The 20,555-nt window shown below is 45.2% G+C and overlaps 1 protein-coding gene across 2 annotated transcripts in view; it reads left to right on the forward strand.

The window, feature by feature from the left end:
• The window catches only part of LOC142937697 (disks large-associated protein 1-like), a 37,317-nt gene extending 16,973 nt beyond the window's left edge, over positions 1-20,344 (forward strand). The window contains exons 5-11 of one of the 2 annotated variants that reach the window (XM_076080748.1): positions 889-914; positions 12,435-12,820; positions 12,896-12,975; positions 16,407-16,822; positions 18,036-18,127; positions 18,580-18,732; positions 19,262-20,344. In XM_076080748.1, coding sequence (XP_075936863.1) covers positions 889-914; positions 12,435-12,820; positions 12,896-12,975; positions 16,407-16,822; positions 18,036-18,127; positions 18,580-18,732; positions 19,262-19,480 — 1,372 coding nt within the window. In that variant the 3' untranslated portion in view covers positions 19,481-20,344. The remainder of the gene's footprint in view (positions 1-888; positions 915-12,434; positions 12,821-12,895; positions 12,976-16,406; positions 16,823-18,035; positions 18,128-18,579; positions 18,733-19,261) is intronic. The other variant, XM_076080749.1, reaches the window with a different exon arrangement.
• The last annotated feature ends 211 nt before the right edge of the window (positions 20,345-20,555 follow it).

Here is a 20,555-nt window from a genome sequence, read left to right on the forward strand (position 1 = left end):
ATTATCAAGCTGTAAATAAAACCAATGCAAGTTACTGTGACTGTAACACTTAAATGTGATATAATTGTTTACACTTTATACAATGAATTTATTTTTCTTTTATTTTTTTAATGTCTTTGCTGATCATTAGTTTCCTTCTGTTTCATTCACAAATTGGTCCAACCCATGGCTCAAAATTTATCCTGAGAAAAATGTAAGTCTCGAGGGCACATATTTCATATTTTGAAGTGTTTCAAAGTATTGGCATTTAAAATGATAATGGTGTAAATGGTTTCAGGAATTACTTTTCCCGGCAAGGTCGTGATAAAGAGCGGAGTCGTTGCTTGATTTAAGTATTTCAGTACAAAGGGGAATATGTTTAGTAACGTTTTACCTTCAGGTTAGACTTTCTTATGTGGAAAAAAGCAGGTGTGCTGCATTTGTTGTTTCTGGACCAAATAGATGTAATCTAAGTTTAAAGGAATAGTTTCACATTTTGGGAAATACGTTTATTCACTTTGTTGCCGAGAATTCATTCCACTCTCATATGTGATAGTTGTATATGAAGCTGCAGCCAAGAGAAGGTTAGCTCAGCATGAACGCAGGAAACAGGTGAGAACAGCTACCATGGCTCTGTCCAAATGTTAAAACATATCTGCCTACCACAGACTACAGAATTCACAGACCCACCCAACTATTGTTTGACTTTTGTATTGGTCAGAGAAACCAAACAGCTGCCGGAACAGTTGCATTACGTCTAAGTATTACCAGTAGTCATATTACGTTGCTCGGGCTCTTTTATGTGGAAGCTGCTAAATATATGTACAAATTACTAATGTATGGTGTGAAACGTTGGATGGATACGTTAAAACTTTAACTCAGCATAGAGCTTGTAGCTTAGTTTATGAGTTTGGAGAGGTTAAGTGCGGTGGAGAGCGCTTGGTAAAGTATATCCAGTTGTCTCAGGTCTGTTGTATCCTATGTGACTATAAGGACTAACAGAGTCAGTCACTGCTTGCAATATTTCCCTTCTATCTATTTGTAACATTCATTCTCTCAGTCTCTTTCTCTCGCTTCATTTCAGGGAGCCTTCATTTGAGTGAGACAGTCTTGCTAAAGCCCACTCCCACGAGTCTCTCCCCCCACTTTCTCGATAATGTGCTGTCACTTGTCCCGTCATATTTTCCCAGCAACTCTCACTGTTAACGGGTGCCCCTTTCTTTCTTTTAAGAAGCAATTATCATGTTGAAGCTAAGCTTAGGAAGTACCTGCCAAGGGAAAGGCAGACACTTATAGTTCAGTCATCCAGTGAAGGTATGAGGTGTCCACATTTACAGTAACTTTGAATGGAGATGTGATGACAGGTAACTCATAAACACAGTCTCCCTGGCTCCGGGGTACTCCGGGTTTCTTCTCTCTCGCTTGCTTTTTCTTTACTCACTTTTAATCTTTCAACTTCACTCTTTCATCAGCCTCTTAATTCCTCTGTGCTGTGGGCAAAGTTAACTCCAGATTTCTAGTAATCCACATTAAAAAGTAGAACAGAGTTAGAAGAACAAAGATAAAGAGGTCAGGTGAAAATAAGGCTGTTAATTAATACTGTTACATGCTAAGCTATGAAGCACTGGAGCCTCAGCAGTTGCTGATCCTGTCCTTACTTACCAACTCCTTACCAACACATTTTTGTCTCCTGGCTCATGAATATTGAATATTGCATTGAATGTTTTTACCTAAGTTTTGTGTTTTAACCTTACTGAAATATTGCAAGGTGGTTCCCAGTACAAAGAACAATACAAAACAAAATGAAACTCCAGTTTACTGGTTAAATACCACTCAATGTTTGACATTTCTTCAGTATTCAGTATTCTCTTTAATATTTCCATTAATGCAGTAATCTTTCGATTTCTTTTCAATTTAGGGTTATCCCCACTAGAGGGTGCATCATCCCCAGTTTCAGAATAAACCAAGCGTGCCTTCTGATGTCTCACCACAGCAGTGTCTCAGTAAATGGGGCAACTCACAAGTTTCATCTTGTGGTATTGCTGTAAAACGTTATTTTAGACTCACAGTGTGTCCTAAGTTCCAGTGACACTTTTAGAGGAAATGAGATGTGAATCATGACTGACGTTCATGCTTTGCTTGATGTATATGTGCCTGAGAGACATGGAGATCAAACGCTGTTCATTGAGGAGGAATGTTTCTTTGAGCTCCATCAATCCCTCCTGCCATGTCTGCTCCTCAGTCCCACACACACACACACACACACACACACACACACACACAGATAGGTCTTCGTACTCTGGCGTTAATTACAGGGACAGATAAAGCCCTGCCTTAGCAGCGTATGCCGCCGCATGTGTGAAATGCACCTGTGTGTCAGTGGATCAAAGCTGCCATCCTCTAAGGTGGAATTATTATTCAAAGATGGGATGTAAATTAAACAGTACTCTGGTGTCATCTGTCTCTCCAATTCTCTCTCTTGTTCCCTCTCTCTCACACACACACACACACCTGCATAATGCTGTTATCCCACATGCTTTGATGGTGCAAGTAGGTGTGTTTGACAGGAAACAAGAGCCGGGTCGAGGCATGTGGTGACACACTAGCACACGCACTGCATACATGTGGAGCAAAAAGGAGGACGACACCAGTTGTGGCAGGCATCCGTACCTCGATTGGAGCTTCTGAACGTGTGTGCACGCATGTGACTGTAGAGTGTCAAAGTGTCCGTGTATGGCTTCTCTGTTTGCAGCTGCGGGATCAAGCCCGAATTGGGAAGCTGGATGTGGGTAAACTGTGATTTTGCTATCTCTCTTCCTGGAGGAGATAAATCCCAACCATGCTGGTGTGTCAGCCACTCAGTAATTACTTCATCCTGTCACGGCTGTCTGAGAATGCGAGCCAGTGGAAACTTGCGCTGTTGGTCTATCATTGACAGAAGGCAAAAAACACTCCGCATCTCTTTTATACGGCTCAATGTCGAGTTTTAAGGGTGTTAGTCATCAGATAAACAGATGCAGATGGATTGAATTTAGTTAAAGTGTTTACATCTGTGGGTTTACTACCCGTTATTCCAGCGTGTACAGTTGCAGTTAAACGTGTCATTTAAGCTGAATTGCTGAATTTAGTCATGTAATTCTAGTGTGTCTGAGGTCAAATTTATTTTGAAGTAAATATTATTACTGTGATCAAGGTGTAAGCAGGGAAAAGTGAAAATTCTTGACTTGCAATACAAAATCTTTCACTAGATGTCATCATAACCTCAGCTACTATGCCGCCAGTCAGATTTGTGTAATCTGGAGAAGTGTTGAGTACGGCCCAAATAATGCGTAACATGACGCTCTGGTGCAATGTCATTGTAAGTAACCTGTGCAGATGATTTGCACCTGTAGGAATTTGTTGAATATCTGTGCAGAAAGTGATAGAGTATAAATCATTGTGAAATCCCTGTGCATGTCCACGACTTGAATCAACAGTGATTTCCTGCCTGGACGTGCTCTAAAGCAGAATAGAAGGCAATAGGATGTATCTGCTTAAAGCTTTTTGTTGGTGGCTGTTAGGTGTTCATGTTTGCTTACGACTTAATTGGTCCCAGTGTGTTATGGCCTGGAATGCTTTGATTGTAGCTATTTAGGGAGGAAGAGCGGCGTTTGGATGTCTTTTGACACAGGAAGAGAATGTCATTCATTCCTCTGCTCCTGCTCTGGGTTTGAAAAAAAAAAAAGGCAGAAGAGAGGGGCGCAGGGAGGAACTGACAGGGCTACGACAAATACAAAGAATGTCTGCGGCATTGGACCCCTGCTGTTCGCCACTCTGCAGAAAGAACACATACACCAGCTTCCTGCTAAACAGAAGGAATCTGTAGTTTTACTTTAAGGATTATCAAGATGTAAATGGCACATTTGGCGTGTCTGATCAGGTGGACAGGGGCTGCTCTGTCAGGTAGGGGCTGTCCCCCTCCTCCCATTTCTCTCTTCCTGTCTGTGTTTTGGCATCAGAAGGAGCAAAGGAAAAGCAAAGCCCCGAAAGGATTTCCTCAGTGTTTATTGTGGATGATCCTCATGGCTCCTGCATGCTAAAGCTGGGCAAGGCAGGGCCCGCAAACTCAAAGCACCGGGGTGAATGAGAAACAGAAGAGGGGTTAGGATACGGAGTTAAATATCTTCCGAGGAGGCATAAAGACGAAACATGCTTTTTGCTCTGCTCTCTTGACAGGATGTTGAAAGTTTTTTTTCCACTTGACAGCTAAATTGTGTGGTTCATGTTGCTTTCGCTGTTCAGCAGGGTATAGGGAGTATGTTGAAGTAACTCTTTGGAATGGTGCATGGATGTAAGTGGGTGGTTTGGGCTCTGCAGTGTGGGAGGCCAGGCCCCAGTGCAAATTAAAGACTTCTCTGTGAAAGTCCCAGACTCTGCTACAGTAATGTGAGTGAGTGAGTGTGTGTGTCTGAGTGACTGAGCCTGTGTGTAAGCGGCCGGCGGGGAAGAGACCCAACCCTCCCACTTTTTATTTTTTTAACCAGTCATTAAAAATAAGCCACAGCTCACCCCCGGTACACACTGAGAGACAGCGAGAGGGAGAGAAAGAATGCATCTCCTCTTTCTCCTCCCTTTCTTTGAGCTTTGCTGCTTCACTACCCAAGTAAAACGGGGAGGAAAGGGAGGAGGGGGAGGTTGTGTTCAAGGGGTACTGACTCCACTCAGAGGCTTTTAAGACACACTCTCAGACCCCCTCCCCCGTGTAAAGTTTTTTTTTTTTTTTTCTATCCAGGAGGGGAGAGAGAGAAAGAGATGAATGGGGAAAGGAATGCAGGAGACAAACGAGTGCTCTCTGCAGGAGAGTGGGAATGTTGGAGAGACTATTGTTCCTCCCCCATAAGATTCTGCAGGGAGTGGATGTAAACAAGTGGGAAGAGGGGTGTGAAAAATCACACCTGAGACAATTAGAGCTCTGTAGCATCTAGTCTGATATTCATATTTACCCTGATACACGTCGTCTCCATTGCTCGCTACTTTGGACACACAGCTGCACACACATGCAGCCAGTGCCTATAGCTGCCATCTCGTCTTTCTCTCCGCCCCCCTCCACCCCTTCAACAGGATGTATAGGGTCAGAGGGTCAGGACTGGAAACCACAAAAGATAGTATGCGTCAGTGTAGCCTGGTTCTTGTTCCAAATCCCCCCACAGCCCCTCTTGTTCCTCCTACCTTTTCTCGCTCCCCCTCTTTTTTCTTAAATTTTCCTCTTTCTCTCTCTCTCTTAACTTTCCATCTCACTCTCTCCATCCGTCCTCCTCCGCCTGCCCCGTTCCTCCTCTCATATAGGAGATGCAGAATTTGGTTTTGGGCCCAGATGGCTTTAGCATGCCTCTGGCGGTGGATTAAGCCCGCCAGTGTCTCCTTTCCCCTCCATGTGCAAGTGGTCAGGACAAAGAACGTCAAACAGGGCGAATGGAGGAAGGAATGCAAGGGAGGGAGGAAAAAAAACCCAGGACTGTGAAACAACACCCGACGCTAATGTTTCACGGCATTCCTGGAAGAGTAAACTCAAACGCTTGTAAAAACCGTCAGCCAGCTTTCCTGTTACTTTTTGTGCCTAGTCATTTTATGAATCAAGTTCTGGGCTTCTTGCCTCTTGGAGTTAATCCCCAGAGTGCTTGTTGCATGCACTCATGGAAAAAAGAAGTGAACTTTTGACCACATTCTGCTGCATTTATATGTAAATAGCAGCTGCAGCAAGCAGTGATCCTTCATGTAATGACATGACATCGGCATTGTGTTTCAGCCCTCTCACTTAAGGTGTGTGTGTGTGTGTGTGTGTGTGTGTGTGTGTGTGTGTGTGTGTGTGTGTGTGTGTGTGTGTGTGTGTGTGTGTGTGTGTGTGTGTGTGTGTGTGTGTGTGTGTGTGTGTGTGTGTGTGTGTGTGTGTGTGTGTGTGTGTGTGTGTGTGTGTGTGTGTCAGCCAGCCCCTTGTCTTATTCCCTGTCTGGCTGTGTGTTTGCTATTTTCTCCCAGAGTCCTCTACTCCTCAGGCCTGCGGTTGTGCTTTCCTGTACTCGGCCATAACTTCACTGACTTTCAGTTCTTGTGGACAGTCCGTCATGTTTTATCAGGGAGCTGTGTTTAGCACTTGGAGACAGTGTGGTGGCAACATTGCTGTGTTGTTGTGGGTATTTTTAATGTGGCAGACACTGGCCTAAGTGGGGCTGTATTATCCACTTAGCGACACAAAATGCCATCATTAAGACTCTGTCCTCTCTTCTTCTTTCACTCTATCTTTATCTCTGTGTTCTTGACATTAACAAGATTTATGTAGACTTAGTCACTGCTCAATCACAAAGCCAGTTTAATTAAATGACTAACTGATCTCCCCCCCCCCCAGCTACATGATTCTGTTTATAGGTATGCCATGGCTTGTTGCAGCTGCCCATGCTGTCATTGCCGGCACATGCGATGTCACTCCGCACGGTCTACTCTTAAAGTCTCAGTCAGTCGGTGAGCAATGCTGTGGGAAGTGAGTGCAGTGAAAGCATGCGTGAGATGTATGGGCGTGTTAGCTTTAGCGCTGGAGCTAAGGCTCAGGTTCATGCCCCGCAAAGCAGCTGGAATGTACAGGAACTGAAGGAAGCAGCACAGCAAACTTATCTTCTGTCCTATCCCCTTTTCTCTTTGTCATCCCTTTCTCTCTCTTTATTGTTCTTTCTTTATGTCTCACCCTCTCTTCTTACGTTGAGTGACTATGCTCTCTGTTTTAACCCCCTGCAGGCAGATCTTTTGGACAGAAAACAAAAGACTAATGTGTCTCTTCACGTGGTTGTGCACTAGTCGGGGTAAAGCCCTTGCCAAGAAGTAAAGGAGAACACTGGAAAAGGCCTGGAGCCGTCACAGAGCAGGTCTACTGACAAAACTGCCACCATGTAAGAAAAGTCTTCAGGAGATTAGCTCGCATGGAGGAATTCAGGGATTACATATTTAAACAAAATCCAAGATGATTATACGTGACAGTGTAACAAATGTCATCTAGTTGCTATTTACAGTGTTGACGATTACACTACTGTTAGAGTAATTGTTAGTTATTTGGAGATTTTGGAGGGATATAAAACAATCAGTTAGTGATGTCACTTCCCCCACATTGTTTAACTTCAAAACACTGCATCTTCAAGGCAGTATGGATCTTAAATAAACGTGATCAGTAACAAGTGTGTTTTGAAAGTCAACTTTAGCTTTTTTTATTTTCCCGCCCCATTTTATTTGTTTTGTTTTTTTTGTTAGCTCTCAGCATGTCTCTCCCTGCCTGTCACTGATTGACATTGCGAAGAGAACGCCGTGCCATTAAAGAGGAATGCAGGTAACCAGGCCCCCTATGAACTCTAAGCTCAGGAAAGTGGGTTAAGTGAAGTGAATCTATTGCCTAACAGTGAATAGCTGCCTGCCAGATTTAGCGTTGGCTGACAGTTGTAAACACACTCTTATCTTGTGATTCAGGAGACTCAAGCCTGCCAGAGCAGTTACCCACTGTTGACGCGGGTTTCTGTTAAAAAGGGCGCACTGAGCACACGGCTTTGTTGATAGCACTGTTGGTCTGAGGACACCGGAGGCGTATTTCACAAATGTTTCGTGCTGATAGGCGATGCATGCTTATGTTTAACTCAAGAAAGAAAGAAACGACTATTTAAAAGCTGCAGTAGTGCAGGATGTTTACAACACTGGTACCATTTGCACTGAGAATTCCCTCCCCAGCAGCCACTCACACATGCTAAATATACTTCTTTAAAAGGCACTCGTAGACTGCCACCTTCCCCTCAGGCACACACACACAAACACACAGGCGCACACAGTGAGCTATTGTGTCTGAGAGAGTTCAGGCATCTGGAGAGCAGAAACCCTCTCCGGTGACCTCTGACCTCTGGTGGCTGAGAGGCGTGGACTGACATGCGGGTTTCTGGGAGACTTTCAGGTGACTCAAAAGGCTGTCAGCGGACCTTTTAAGGACCATTGTATACGCTGTGTACAGGCTTTGTTGTGTCTCTGCAGTGTTAGTTGTTCAGCAGTGATGAGCAACAAACCTGCTATCTTAGGTTAGTTTCACACAACACTTTGAAACTCAAGGCTTTTTTTGTGTTTTTTTACAGTTACTCATAGGAGCCTACCGGAGGCCATGTTGAGTCATTTAGAGGTGTGCCTTGTGTTTCTGCATTGTTGTTCACAACAGCAGTGGAATGTCAACCTGTGTGAACCGTTCAGTTTATTGTAGTCTCATGACACTGCCCTGGAAATCCAGTGGCAAGCTTTTTTTCTTTTTTGAAAACAATCCAAGACAAACTGGTCGGTGGAGTTAAGTACTCAGCTGCACAAAGCTGCCGCTTCCGGTCCAGAAACATTATTGGATATTCATTTGCAACACAGTGGCACCCAGTGGTCCTCTCTATGCCGTTCTCCTGGTGTTTATTTGATTTTTAATTTTACGCTCGCTGCGACCCATTACTCCTGCTGTGTCTTTCTTGTTGGCCGGTGCTTAGGTGGGTGTCAGTGCAGCTGCGGTGTAGTGTACCCTGTCAAGGTAAACAAATGGCCAACAGAAGCTCCCCTCCGCTCGCTGCTGGTAAAACGGCAAGCCTCCCGGCAAACTTCATGTTGCTGTGTGTCGCCATGGTGACGCCTTCACAAAGGACTCCAGCTGGTTTTCTATGCGTGTGCGACAGAGAGATAGATAGAGAGGGAGACGGACACATGGACAGAGAGCGAACAGACGGAGCCAGGCAGCAACTCTCTGATTTACCCTCGTTCCTCCTCCTCCTCCTCCTCCTCCTCCTCCTCGGTCTTGTTCGGCTCCTCTTCGCTGTTCGCTACTCTCTGCCATCTCCCCTCTGGCAGACCCTCATCCCAAACACAGTGCAGCTGGGCTCAGCTGTCAATGTTCCCCCATACTGACCGCCCCCTTTCCGGGCCTTTGTATTTGTTTGGATGCCGGTGGATTTGCTCTTGGCCCCCGCGCGGGGGAGCCCGTTCCTGTTAGCTAACCTCCTAAAACCAAACCGTCTGCTCTTTGAAGTGGCCTATCACACAGATATACAGATTGGAGATTACAAGGCAGCTGCCTGCCTTCAATCTGTCCGGTATCATGAAGACGGTGATTAAATAAAGGAAACACCTATGTGGACACACAAATGGGGACACAGTGATCAGCAGAGCCAAAAGGAGGTGGGCTAGCAGATCTGCTTTTGTTCTGAAGGCAAGCAAAATGAATGAAGCCTTTGCTTTGTCTCAGGGGAGGGAAGAGGCATTCTTTGATATTATGAAGCTCAGAGGTGGGGGGAGTGCTCTGCCAAGAAGAACTGCTATTCACACCGACTTGTCGGCATGGGACTTTTGAAGTATTTGTCAAAAGAAGGATTTGGCAGAGAGCCACTAGAGTTTTGTCATTCACAAACTCTTCTCTTTGGGATGACAATGCTCGCAGCAGGCTGCAGCTATACCTCTGTGAGGGAACGGATGAAATTCCACAATTCCATTGAGTGAGGAAGTTGTTCTCATTTCACAAGATGCATGAATGATGGCTTTCTTTTTCTGTGATCAAAGCTCCACTAACCTGATATTATGGATTGACAGAAACACTTTTTTTGTGTGCTCGTCAGTGTGTATTCGCGGTTGCCGTAGAGAGTTTTCCACATTCCTTCTTGAGGGTCTGGTGGAATCCTGCGTCACATTTCTACTTCACTTTGTCCTTGACTGTCTGTGTGCGTGGGAGGTCCTGGCTGTGTAGCTGTCTAATGCGTTCATGGCTGCAAGAGGATCAAACTATTTTCTTATCATTTCTGTGACAACTGGAAACTTGGCTCCTGTTTTATCAGGACAGTTGTATTGGTCAGCTTTCCCCTCACTATTGACAGACAGGCAGGAATTAAACTAAACTAAACTTAAGTTTTTCTAACAAAGGAACTAAAATCCATTAATTTTGCTAAATGTTTGATGACACATCTTTACACACACTTACATCCAAGTCACAGGCACGGGCCAAGTCACTGTTGACAACAGCTCCTGATGAATGGAGAGCATATCAGTGGCAGGAAACCTGTGGTCTCCCTTGATGTGGAGAGGTTGAAACGTTAAGCTGGGTTGTGTCAATGTTATTTGTGTGCCTCCGTGCCTATGTGTGCATGTCTGTAGGCCAGTGTGCGTATACACTTGTGTGTGTGGGCATGTTCCGACTCCCGAGTTTGTTTACTTAACCTGTCTTGGCATTCAAAGCCCCCCGTCATTCTCGGCGTGTTTGGCTCTCGCAGTGACAGCTAGGTGGGACATGGCGTGTCATCTCCTGTTTCATACGGCGCTTTATTGAGCGGATGAAAACCCTCTGTTCTTTAACCCTTCTCTGGACCTGATAGGAGCGCACGCAAATACGCACACACACACAAGTGTGACTTTTAGATGACTTCAGGGGATAGAAGCTCTGAAAGGGGCTGACATTCTATCCTTTGAACCTCCACGCCTGATAGGGGCAGGACCTCGCCCCGTCTCCCTCTGTGTGAGTGCATGTGTGTGTTCACTGTGTTCTCTTGTGGGTCTGTACTCTGTGACCTTTCTGAAGCTTAGCCCTGGATGTCGGTCATATTCCCTTGGCATCTGTGAAAAGATGAGACAGTGCTGCATATCGCGACATGCTCAGATGATCCCGCCTAAGTGTGTCTGTGGCATTCATTCCTGCATATACAGTATCTCCCAAAACGCATGCCGTTTAGCTGTAGAAGGAAATACAGTAAGTCATCTCCTTTTGTCTTTCTTGTGGTTTGCTACCCCACCATCAAAGGCACTCATTTAAGCAACCCTGATCTCATCTCAACGCGGCATTCATTCTGTCTGAGGACTTTCCAGCTTGTCAAAACCTGACAGAAATCTCGTCTGGGATCATCCAATCACTGCTGGCGAGGCAGGAGGAGGGTGGGTGCAGAGCGGCGGATGACTCTGACAAACCAAGAGGATGAAGTCAGCCCTCTGTCCACCTCCAATATGTTAGGGCCCCTCTGTAGCTGTCAGTGAGATGGCAAGACGCAAAGCAAACAACATCCCGCTCTAATAGTTTAAGACATGGCTGCTCGTGCTGGGTGTGGTTGGCAACAGTTGTCTGCCGCACACAGAGCAACGATCTCTCCATGGTAGGATGTTTGTCTTTTGTAGGGATTAAAAAGGGATCCAGGAAACCCGGTGTCCTAGTTTCGCTGCAGAGAGGGAGAGGGGGAGAGAGGGAGAGGGAGAGGGAGAGGGAGAGGGAGAGGGAGACCTAGTTTTGATGATAACACCCAGCCAGGAAGGAGATTCCAAGGCATAATGTAGTTAGGAGGTGGCTGTTTTTATCTTTCTTTAGACTGGCTGTGTTTTTTTTGTCTGTTGCCATGTTTCTATAACCAGGCTCCTGATGAGTCAGCGTGTGAGAGGCTCCATTGTCTGTGCAGAACCTTTAGCTGTAACCTGAGAGGGAGAGTGTAACTGAGCAGCACTATGATGCTTTTTAATATCTATTTGCTTGGATATAATGTAAAGCCTTTGGAGTGCACTAAGCTCTCTAGCTGTCTTCTACAATATAATTTAACTCCTGTGATTTATCAGAAATTAAATTCAACTTCTGTGCAATTATGCGTGCAAACAATAGCAGGGTAAACAAGCACGCAGGGCTATTTTCTGCACCATCAGATTGTTCTGGATGTCGACAGTAACTGCGTATAGAGGGCTTAACCATCTAGATCAGTGCGTCAAGTGGCTGACATAGTAATCCTATTACTTGATGAGGCTCTGATTTGTTAAAGTTGCCCCTAATCTACTGTCCATTTTGACTCCAACACAGGGACCCAAGGCCTTGTGTTAAACTGTAAGGGTCTTTTTCCTCTCGGGCAGTGATTCATCTATATTTAATAAGTTCTGTAATTACAATATGTTGTAACATGGATGCTGTATTTTGAGACTTTCATTTACCAATTTCTACTCATAAATTTCTGCCATGTAGTTGCTGGTTATTATGTTAAATATCCTTCATATAGAAATCTTTCACTCATTACCTATTTAGATTAGGATTTTCTTTGTCATTATTTGCTTTCATCCAAATCACCAACATGGATCATTAAAGGTGTATTCAATGATTTACTAATTGCACTTCCAAAAAGTTGGGGAAGTCAAATGTCGAAATGTTAAGTTTCAAGTCCAATCTGAGATAACTCTGATGATGTCACAATGACATCATTTGGGTTATTTTTTTCAGAATTTAGACGCTTCCTCCAGAGCCACAGAAAGAAATACACACTGGCTCTATTCTCCTTCTCTTCCTCTTATACTCCCCTTGATGAGTGAACTGAACTTCCTGTGTAAAATATTTGCAGTTTAAACTTATCTTTTATTTAACAGATTTTTGAGATGTATACTTTTTTTATTCATACTTTTTGTCTTTCTCTGTCTCCTCCCTGCAGTGTCATCATGCATCACCACCTACAAGAAGACGCCTCCCCCGGTCCCACCGCGGACCACCCCGTCCAAACCCTTCATATCCATCACAGCACAGAGCAGCACCGAGTCCGCTCAGGACGCCTACATGGACGGGGGCTCCGGCACGCGGACTGGCATCAGCTCCCAGCCGGGCCTGTCCAACTCCACGGAGAGCATCGACAGCATGAAGGCCCTGACAGCAGCCATAGAGGCGGCTAACGCTCAGGTGCACGGCCCAGCCAGCCAGCACGTGACCAACAGCACAATCACCATCACTGCCACCGCCACCACCTCTGCCGTCGCGCACGTCTCCACAGACAGCAAGGCCCAGAGGGAAGTGCTCCGCAAGTGCCTCTCCATAGGGATCCAGGTTTGAGGACGAGCCTGTTTAAGTTCTAAAGAAAAACTCTGTCTTGCAGTTTGACAGTTTCTCCCCTCCTCTTAGGTGGACCCAGAGGAAGAAGAGCCGACGGAGGAGCAGTCTAAATTCCAATCGATAGGAATTCAGGTGGAGGATGAGCGATGGTGAGTAAAGAGAGAAAGAGAAGGAGGTTGTAAGAGTTAAACTGGATAAGTCTGATGGTAGGGATGAGGAAGAGATAGCATGAGCAGGAAGAGGACCTGTGGAGACAGCGAGAAGTTTGTAGTGTGCTGCAAAGCTTTTGCCCCCCTCCCCTGGCTTTCCTGCAGCAGCTGTCCCCAGTTCAGGGGAGGTTGGCGTCAGAGCCCCCCTCAGCCAGGGGCCCAAAAGTGACAGCTGGGCCAGAGGATGTTGTGCAGGGAGTTGGGAAGGTGGAGGGGGTGAGTTGACAGCCATCTGTTGCTCCAGTCATTGTGATTCAGGCTACTTTGAGGCTGTGTGTGTTTTTGCGCGTGTGTGGGAGGGAGGGAGAGAGAAAAAGGGAGGGAGCTTTATTGGGTTTGTTTAGTTCTGAGAGACTGCTGTGCTGTTAGCTACATTCTCTCATTCTGCAACATGTTCCCAGTCTGAGGAGAAGCAGACTTGTGTGCATACTGTTTCATAAGCTCACATTGCACATTAGGCTTATCGAGGCCTCTGGTGGGACACGCAGGCATTTTTGGTTTCTTTGCCTGCTTTCGTTTACGCTGTCAAAACGGTGACCTTCTGTTTGTTGAGGGAAAGTGACAAACTTAGCCACAGTACTGGTTTCCTGCTGGGGCCAAGGCATGCTTCTGGAATTCAAAGGTCACAGTGAGGGCCGAGTCCAGCACTTCAAAACACACACACTTACACAGTGTCAGGGAATGTGAGGGGCTTTCTGAAAGGGGAGGTCTCAGCTGAGTGACCAAGCTCTGAGTTCCCAGAGTTGCCAAGCCAAATATTAACTCACCCCGACACCTTCTAGTCTGCGGAGGCTTGGATGTTATGCAGCACTGCAGCTTGTGCTTTTTGCTGGTTAATGTTTGGAGTAGGTGGAGGGTATTTTTGTTGGTGCATGTTTTGATTGTTTACCTGGTTGCTTGAATGTGTGTGTGTGTGTGTGTGTGTGTGTTGGTCCATGCATGTGTGTACCTGGGAGGTCTGGGCATGCTGCCCCCTACATTAGATTCCCAGACAGCGAGAGTGCCAAACTCCTACAGACTCGCTCCAGTGCTCAAAGTGCCTTATTTGTGAGAGAGAGAGAGAGAGAGAGAGAGAGAGAGAGACTTTATATGCAGCAGTCGTAGGTCATAACCTCACCTAGCTGTTTGAACTAGGATTAAGTGAGAGAGAGTGGGAGAGAGCTGTTAAAGAGATAAACACAACATGCTTATCTTTACACTTTTTTCTATTGTGAAATGATGGAAGATTAAAACAAATCTATTTATATATATATTTTTTTAACTGCTAGTATCTGATCGCAAACATGCAAAAAAAAGTAAAAAAAATAAACTATGTATATATAATAAAATGCGATGGGTCAATTGACCCATCGATTATTTTTTGGGCCTTGCAAGTTCAGGGTCTGGGATTGGTGATCACCAAATGGCTTTGTGGTCACAGGGGAAGTGGGGCTTTACTCATGGTCCTATGACTAAACCATATGCACAACCATCTTGAAAAGTCAATGGAAGGGACAGCTAGACCTCCCTGTCTTTTTATGTTTGTCCTAACTCACTGGAGGTTTGTCTTTACAGGCATAAGACAGGCATAAATGTCAAAAATGTGTTTTCTGTCATCCAACATATCTCTCTCGGCTTGTTCCGGCACTTCTTTATCCAAATAAAACATCAGGCTGTTTTTGTTTATAGAGGCTTTTGTATTTCCTCATGTTTGTGGTATCCAACCATGCTCTGTGCAGATGAGAGGAAAATGAATACAATTTGAAACAAAAACCGAGAGGTTACTAGGCCATCCGAAAGCGGCAGCATGAGGAATGCAAGACTCCACCTACGTTGTGATTTACAACTTTCTGTCATGTTCGCCACACGAATGTAATGAGAACATGGACTTTCAGCATTTTTATGTCCACTTTTATTTCCTCCTACATACCTTCCTGACATTTTACAGTCTTCTCTCTCACATTGGCTTTTCTCTTTTTAAATGCGCTTCCTTGTTGTTTTGCCCTCCTGTCTATTGATACGTCTGTCTTTCTGTCTGGGCTGTGTTTGGCCTTGCCCGTCTCGGCCCCTGCAGGAAGTTGTTAGCGGGCTGATAGAAAGCAGGCTGAGGTCATTAGAACTGAACACCTGCTCGGAGGAGTTACTCTTTAACTGCTCTCCACACACACTCACACTCATGGGCTGCTTGCATGTACACATAAAGCACACACACACACACACACACACACACACACACACACACTGTTTGATCTAGCCGAAGTCACTCCCTTATTCTTGCTCTCTCTTTTCCTGTTCACGGAAGAAGAGAGATGAATGAGAAAAGGGGAGGTTAGAGATGAATGGGTAGCTTCGAGGAGGAGTGTGCATTTGTGTGTGTCATGCTGCAGGCAGGTCATGCTGAGGTTCATGTGTGGGAAGATTGTGGGCATGTTTGGATCAGAGTACAGCTAGCAGGCTGGCAAGTCTATCTTTTTTTTCAGGCTTGGCAAAGTTGTTACTTCTTACTAATTTCCTCTTTATTGACAGCAAAATAGTAAAATATGTAAACCTACACATGCAGGTAACAGTCAGATGAGCAATGCTTGGTATACCAGAATTTAAAAGTTAGCGTGACGACATATGTGATGACTTCAAATGTGTACTCTTCCGCTTTTATTCGCTCTTTATTTGTGTCTTCTAAATCTAAGGCCCTGTCCGTGCGGGCCCTTATGTGTGCTTATCCAAGTGTATCTCTTGTTTGCGCCCTGGCACATTTTTGTATGTGTTAATAAAAGTCATGTACCAATTTGAGGTGTCATTTAGGTGTTCCATTCATTACTGGGATGGCGAGCTGCTCTATAGAACATAGCATAATGTCTGGGTGTGTTGATTTGATCTTTGTACATGTGTGTGTCTGCTGTTGCACGTAGTGTGGAGGGACTTGGCAAAGTCTGTCCAACAGCGGCACAAAGCCTCTGAGCCAAATACGACATGGCACACACAGCTGTAGGGAAGGCTCCCAGGTGTGTGTGTGTGTGTGTGTGTGTGTGTGTGTGTGTGTGTGTGTGTGTGTGTCTGTGTGTGTGTGTGCGCGCACCGTTTGTGCATCAGCACCAGAGCAGGGCTTGTGGTGCCACGGACGACTGCATACTCTGTTGCTTCTGAATGAGCCAGGTGTCAAAACACACACACAAAAGACGTTCCACACTACAAAAGCTATTCATCGCTATCAGTGATGAAATTGCAGTGATCATTTCAAATTTTCATACTGGGATCACCTCCAAGAACTGTGTGTAAACAATTTATCATAATTACTACCAAAAGGAGACGCTAATGTGGTTTTACTAAACGATTTGTGTGCAATCAATCACATAACATCAAATGTTTAAGTGGGTCTCTGCTTCCTTTCCTAGTTACCGCAGGATGACCCGCTCCAACAGCGTAACCACAGCGGTGCAGGCTGACCTCGACGACCCCACAGACGCCCCAGAGCTGCCGCCTCGTCACTGTGCCACCATGCCACGCCAGCTTTCCCGCGATGCTGCCTCGTCCACCGTCAGCATCCAGGGCTCGGGGAACCACTACCACGCTTGTGCCGCTGACGACTTCGGGGAGGTGGGGTTCGACCCTTCAATCCTGCCTCCTCCAGACCCATGGATGGACAGCGTGGCAGAGCCAGAGGAGGAGGCTCTGGAGGCTGTCGGCCGGTCGGTGTACCCCCGTGACGGCCGCTGGTTCCTCAAGTTGCTGCAGGCTGAGACGGAGCGTATGGAGGGCTGGTGTCGACAGATGGAGCAGGACGAGATGGAGAATGAGCTGCCTGATGAGAGTGAGTAAATGCCAAGATGATAAGACTGATATCGGGTCTATTTCTCATCCTCTCCTCTCCTCTGGAGAGTGCTGATATTCATGATATTGGACCACAATAGCTGCTTGTTCCTGTTTCAGGCCCTCTGGCCTCCACAGACATACCGTGCATACTTATCAATAGGCCGCTGCTGGCCCCAGCCACACATCTGTCCTTTAGACACACTGTATAATGAACTCTCCCACAAACACAGTGAAGGGGTTTCTCTCCCCGCTCCTCCAGGCAACTATTATTTGATCTTGATGTAACAAAAATATGCACACTGCAGAGCATGTCGGTATACACGCGTCTAAATATGTTTTATGCATATACACTTGCATGCACATACCGGACTGAGCAAACAAGCCTCAGGCAGTAGGCACTTTATTTATACCTGACCGTACTGCACAGCTGATTTCATGTCTTACCGAAAATGTCATTGTTTATGCAGCTAGTGTGCTGTTATGGTTTCAGGCAAGATATTCTCTCACAGACAGGGAGCCTGTCTCAAGGTTATGTTTTCCCAGATCCCACGCTACCATGTACACACACACACACACACACACGTACACACACTCATCCTGAAGGAGTAGAAAACATTGTAGTGCAGATTCATTACTCCCCCTCTCAGTTTCTGATCCCATTTTTCTTCAAGTACACTAATGTATGCACTGACAGTTCCTCTCCACAGGGATATGTGAGTCAATAGGACTGACATCGGTGTCAGGTTATGCAGTACAATCTTGTTTATCTCATATATCAGTCTGCTAAACAGGCACTGTGAGAGAAATATACTGTAATAATATATTCTTTTTGGACTATATGCTTGATTTTTAAGTTTCTTTTTGATACAGGACGTCAATGAAGGCTTTTATTATGTGCTGTAAATATGGCATTTTGAATTGTGTATTCATATGGGATTGCTATTTCTGCATGTGTTCGGATTTGGAATTTCAGTGCATTTTAGTAATTATTTCACTTCCCTAAATGATTAATGTTTCTGAGAGACACGGATAAAAGAGGATTCTAGCGTATCCTTTTCTGTTGCATCGCGAATGCACCCTCTCTGCTAGTGCTGCAACATGCCTGCAGTATGCGGTACTGTGAGTAATTGCATTGTGAATTCTGTGTGCACGTGTGTGTGTGTGTGTGTACGTGCGTGCATCCATGCATGTGCGTCTGTGTCTTTCTGCAGTCCAGGGGAAGATCCGCAGTGCAGTGGGGAGTGCCCTGCTGCTGATGTCCCAGAAGTTCCAGCAGTTCCGGGAGCTGTGTGAAGAGAATCTGGTATGTGTCACCTCATCCACTGCATGCTTCCCGAGCCCTCCCCCCACAACACTGACATCATCCTGCACAAATCATCCTGACAGGACAGACCAGAGCTCATTTACTATGCAACTAGTGTAGAGTGTGCATCTGCACACCCTTACTGTCTTTCACATACAAAAAATGGAATATGTTTGTATTTATATTGTTTATGAAGCAGTGGACAACATTGAATAAAAGAACTGTAACTTGACGGATAAACTTAAATATTGATATGTCAAATGACTTGCCCCTCAATATGCATTTCAGTCACTTGAAAGCCAAATCTGTGATCTGTGCAATTTTGGTAAAACTGAGTTGACGGATAGCAACAGCATCTTTGCAAAAATGCGTGATATGCATATGCACATTATGTGGTTGTATATGTGTGTTAATGCAGACGTTTCTGTTTATATTACATTTTTGTGTATCAGAACCCAAATGCACACCCACGGCCCATCTCCCAGGACCTGGCAGGTTACTGGGACATGCTCCAGCTGTCTATCGAGAACATTAGCCTGAAGTTTGATGAACTCCACCAACTCAAAGCCAACAACTGGAAACCTCTGACCCCACCAGAAATTCAGGTGCATACACACAGTGCCAATATGAAATCCATCTAATCTCAATTTTGTTTTGGAATGCTTTACTAACCCGCATGTTATCGGCTGTCATTGTTGTATACTTAACATTGCAAGTCCGAATGATTGACAGCTAAGCTTTGTTGTAGCATGCAGATATGTGTTGCATACGCTCACGTTTGCCTGCCTGTCGTCACCACTTGTGTTTTTGTTTGTTCTGTCTTGTTGTCGACAGTGAGCTGCTTTTGGGAAGCTACACTTCCTGCCATGCACCGTTGGGGCCTGTCCGTCTCCAATGGTCACTTTTACCTCAGACAATGGCAACCGCCGCGCTCTCTTACCCCACACGAATGGCTGCCACTGTGAACCATAACCTCATTCAAAGTTGCATGCACATTATGCCGACAAAAGCTACACTGCTCTTTCTAACCCTTACGCAAGCTGGCTGCAGTTGTGTTGCTCCTTACTGTGTTTAGCTGCAGCTTGACATGAGGACTCAGTGGTTTATCACTAAGACTTTGTTATTCCTGTCCAGGAGAGAAGGATGCCCCCTCCTGTGCCAAAGAAGCCCCTGAAGGGCCACCACCCTCCCCTGGCTAGGGACCGCTCGCTGGAGAGCTCTGAGCGCCAGCGTCTGGAGGCTCGCAAGCGCCTGCTAGCTGCCAAACGTGCCGCGTCTGTTCGGCAGAGCTCTGCTACCGAGAGCGCAGACAGTATCGAGATCTATATCCCAGAGGCTCAGACCAGACTATGAGACACACAGATGCATGTACCCACACACATGCCCGATACACTGTTCCATATACACTGAAGCACTGAATGGTAAGGCTAGGGTGCTAAAATAACATAATCACATTTTTTGCGGACTTCCCAGATCACTGTGGAATTAGTCACAATGGAAGAAGAACAAGAAATGTACATTTACAGCATTTATTTATTTATTTATCAACCCCCTCCTCCTTCATTTCCTTCTCCCAGCTTTGATGTAGCAGTCCCTCCTCACTTACAAAGATGTATCTTATCCCTTTTTTAAGTGGCCTAATATTACAAAGTAAGCCAGGTGTAGCACAGCAGTGATGCTTCACATTATTATGTTTCAAGTGCTGAAAAAACAGAGGTAAACAGGGAAGGAGCATGTGTGTGTATGTATGTACATGCAAACACATACGAGTGATGTATTTGATCTGCTCCGATCAAATGTAATTCAAATCAAATGGAAAGACCAGACCTGACCTATTGACTCATATTTAAGATGTATTATTTATGCTTATTTTGTTTTTGATATTCGTATAAAAAGACCATGATCTGAGTTTTGATATATTTAATGAGGCCAAACATTATGAAAGGAAATAATGGTGAAAAGACCAGACAAGAAAGCTATGGTGTCCAGTTAGTGACACAATTCGCCCTCTGTCTGAAAATGGGTCTTTCCAGCAGCAAGAGGTCGATCCCCTTAAGAAAGGTCAGATTTTGCTCCTCCAGGTGAGGCAAAGTGGCCATTGAGCCAGGAGCAGGTCCTGTGGTTCTGCAAAGACTGCAATTCGCTGAAAGAACCACTGTTTGAATAATGCCACAAAGCTAATCTATGTGTGAGTGAGAGAAAGAGAGAGTGTGTGTGTGTGTGGTATGATTCAGATGTTCATTTCAAAAGTGCTTCCTATTTTTCTAGGTCTAATGGGTCCTAGTTGTAATTGAAGATGAAGGTAGCAGTATCAACGAACTGTAAACAAACCACCCATCTTGTCTCATTCTAAAGTTTGTATGAAGAACATACAGTATAATGACTTGACACGCATGCTGATATTTTTGTCTTTTTTAAAACAGGTTTA

This window comes from Anarhichas minor, unplaced genomic scaffold (assembly GCF_050575085.1).
Source record: "Anarhichas minor isolate MPS153535 unplaced genomic scaffold, ASM5057508v1 ptg000074l, whole genome shotgun sequence".
Taxonomy (NCBI): Eukaryota; Metazoa; Chordata; class Actinopteri; order Perciformes; family Anarhichadidae; genus Anarhichas; species Anarhichas minor.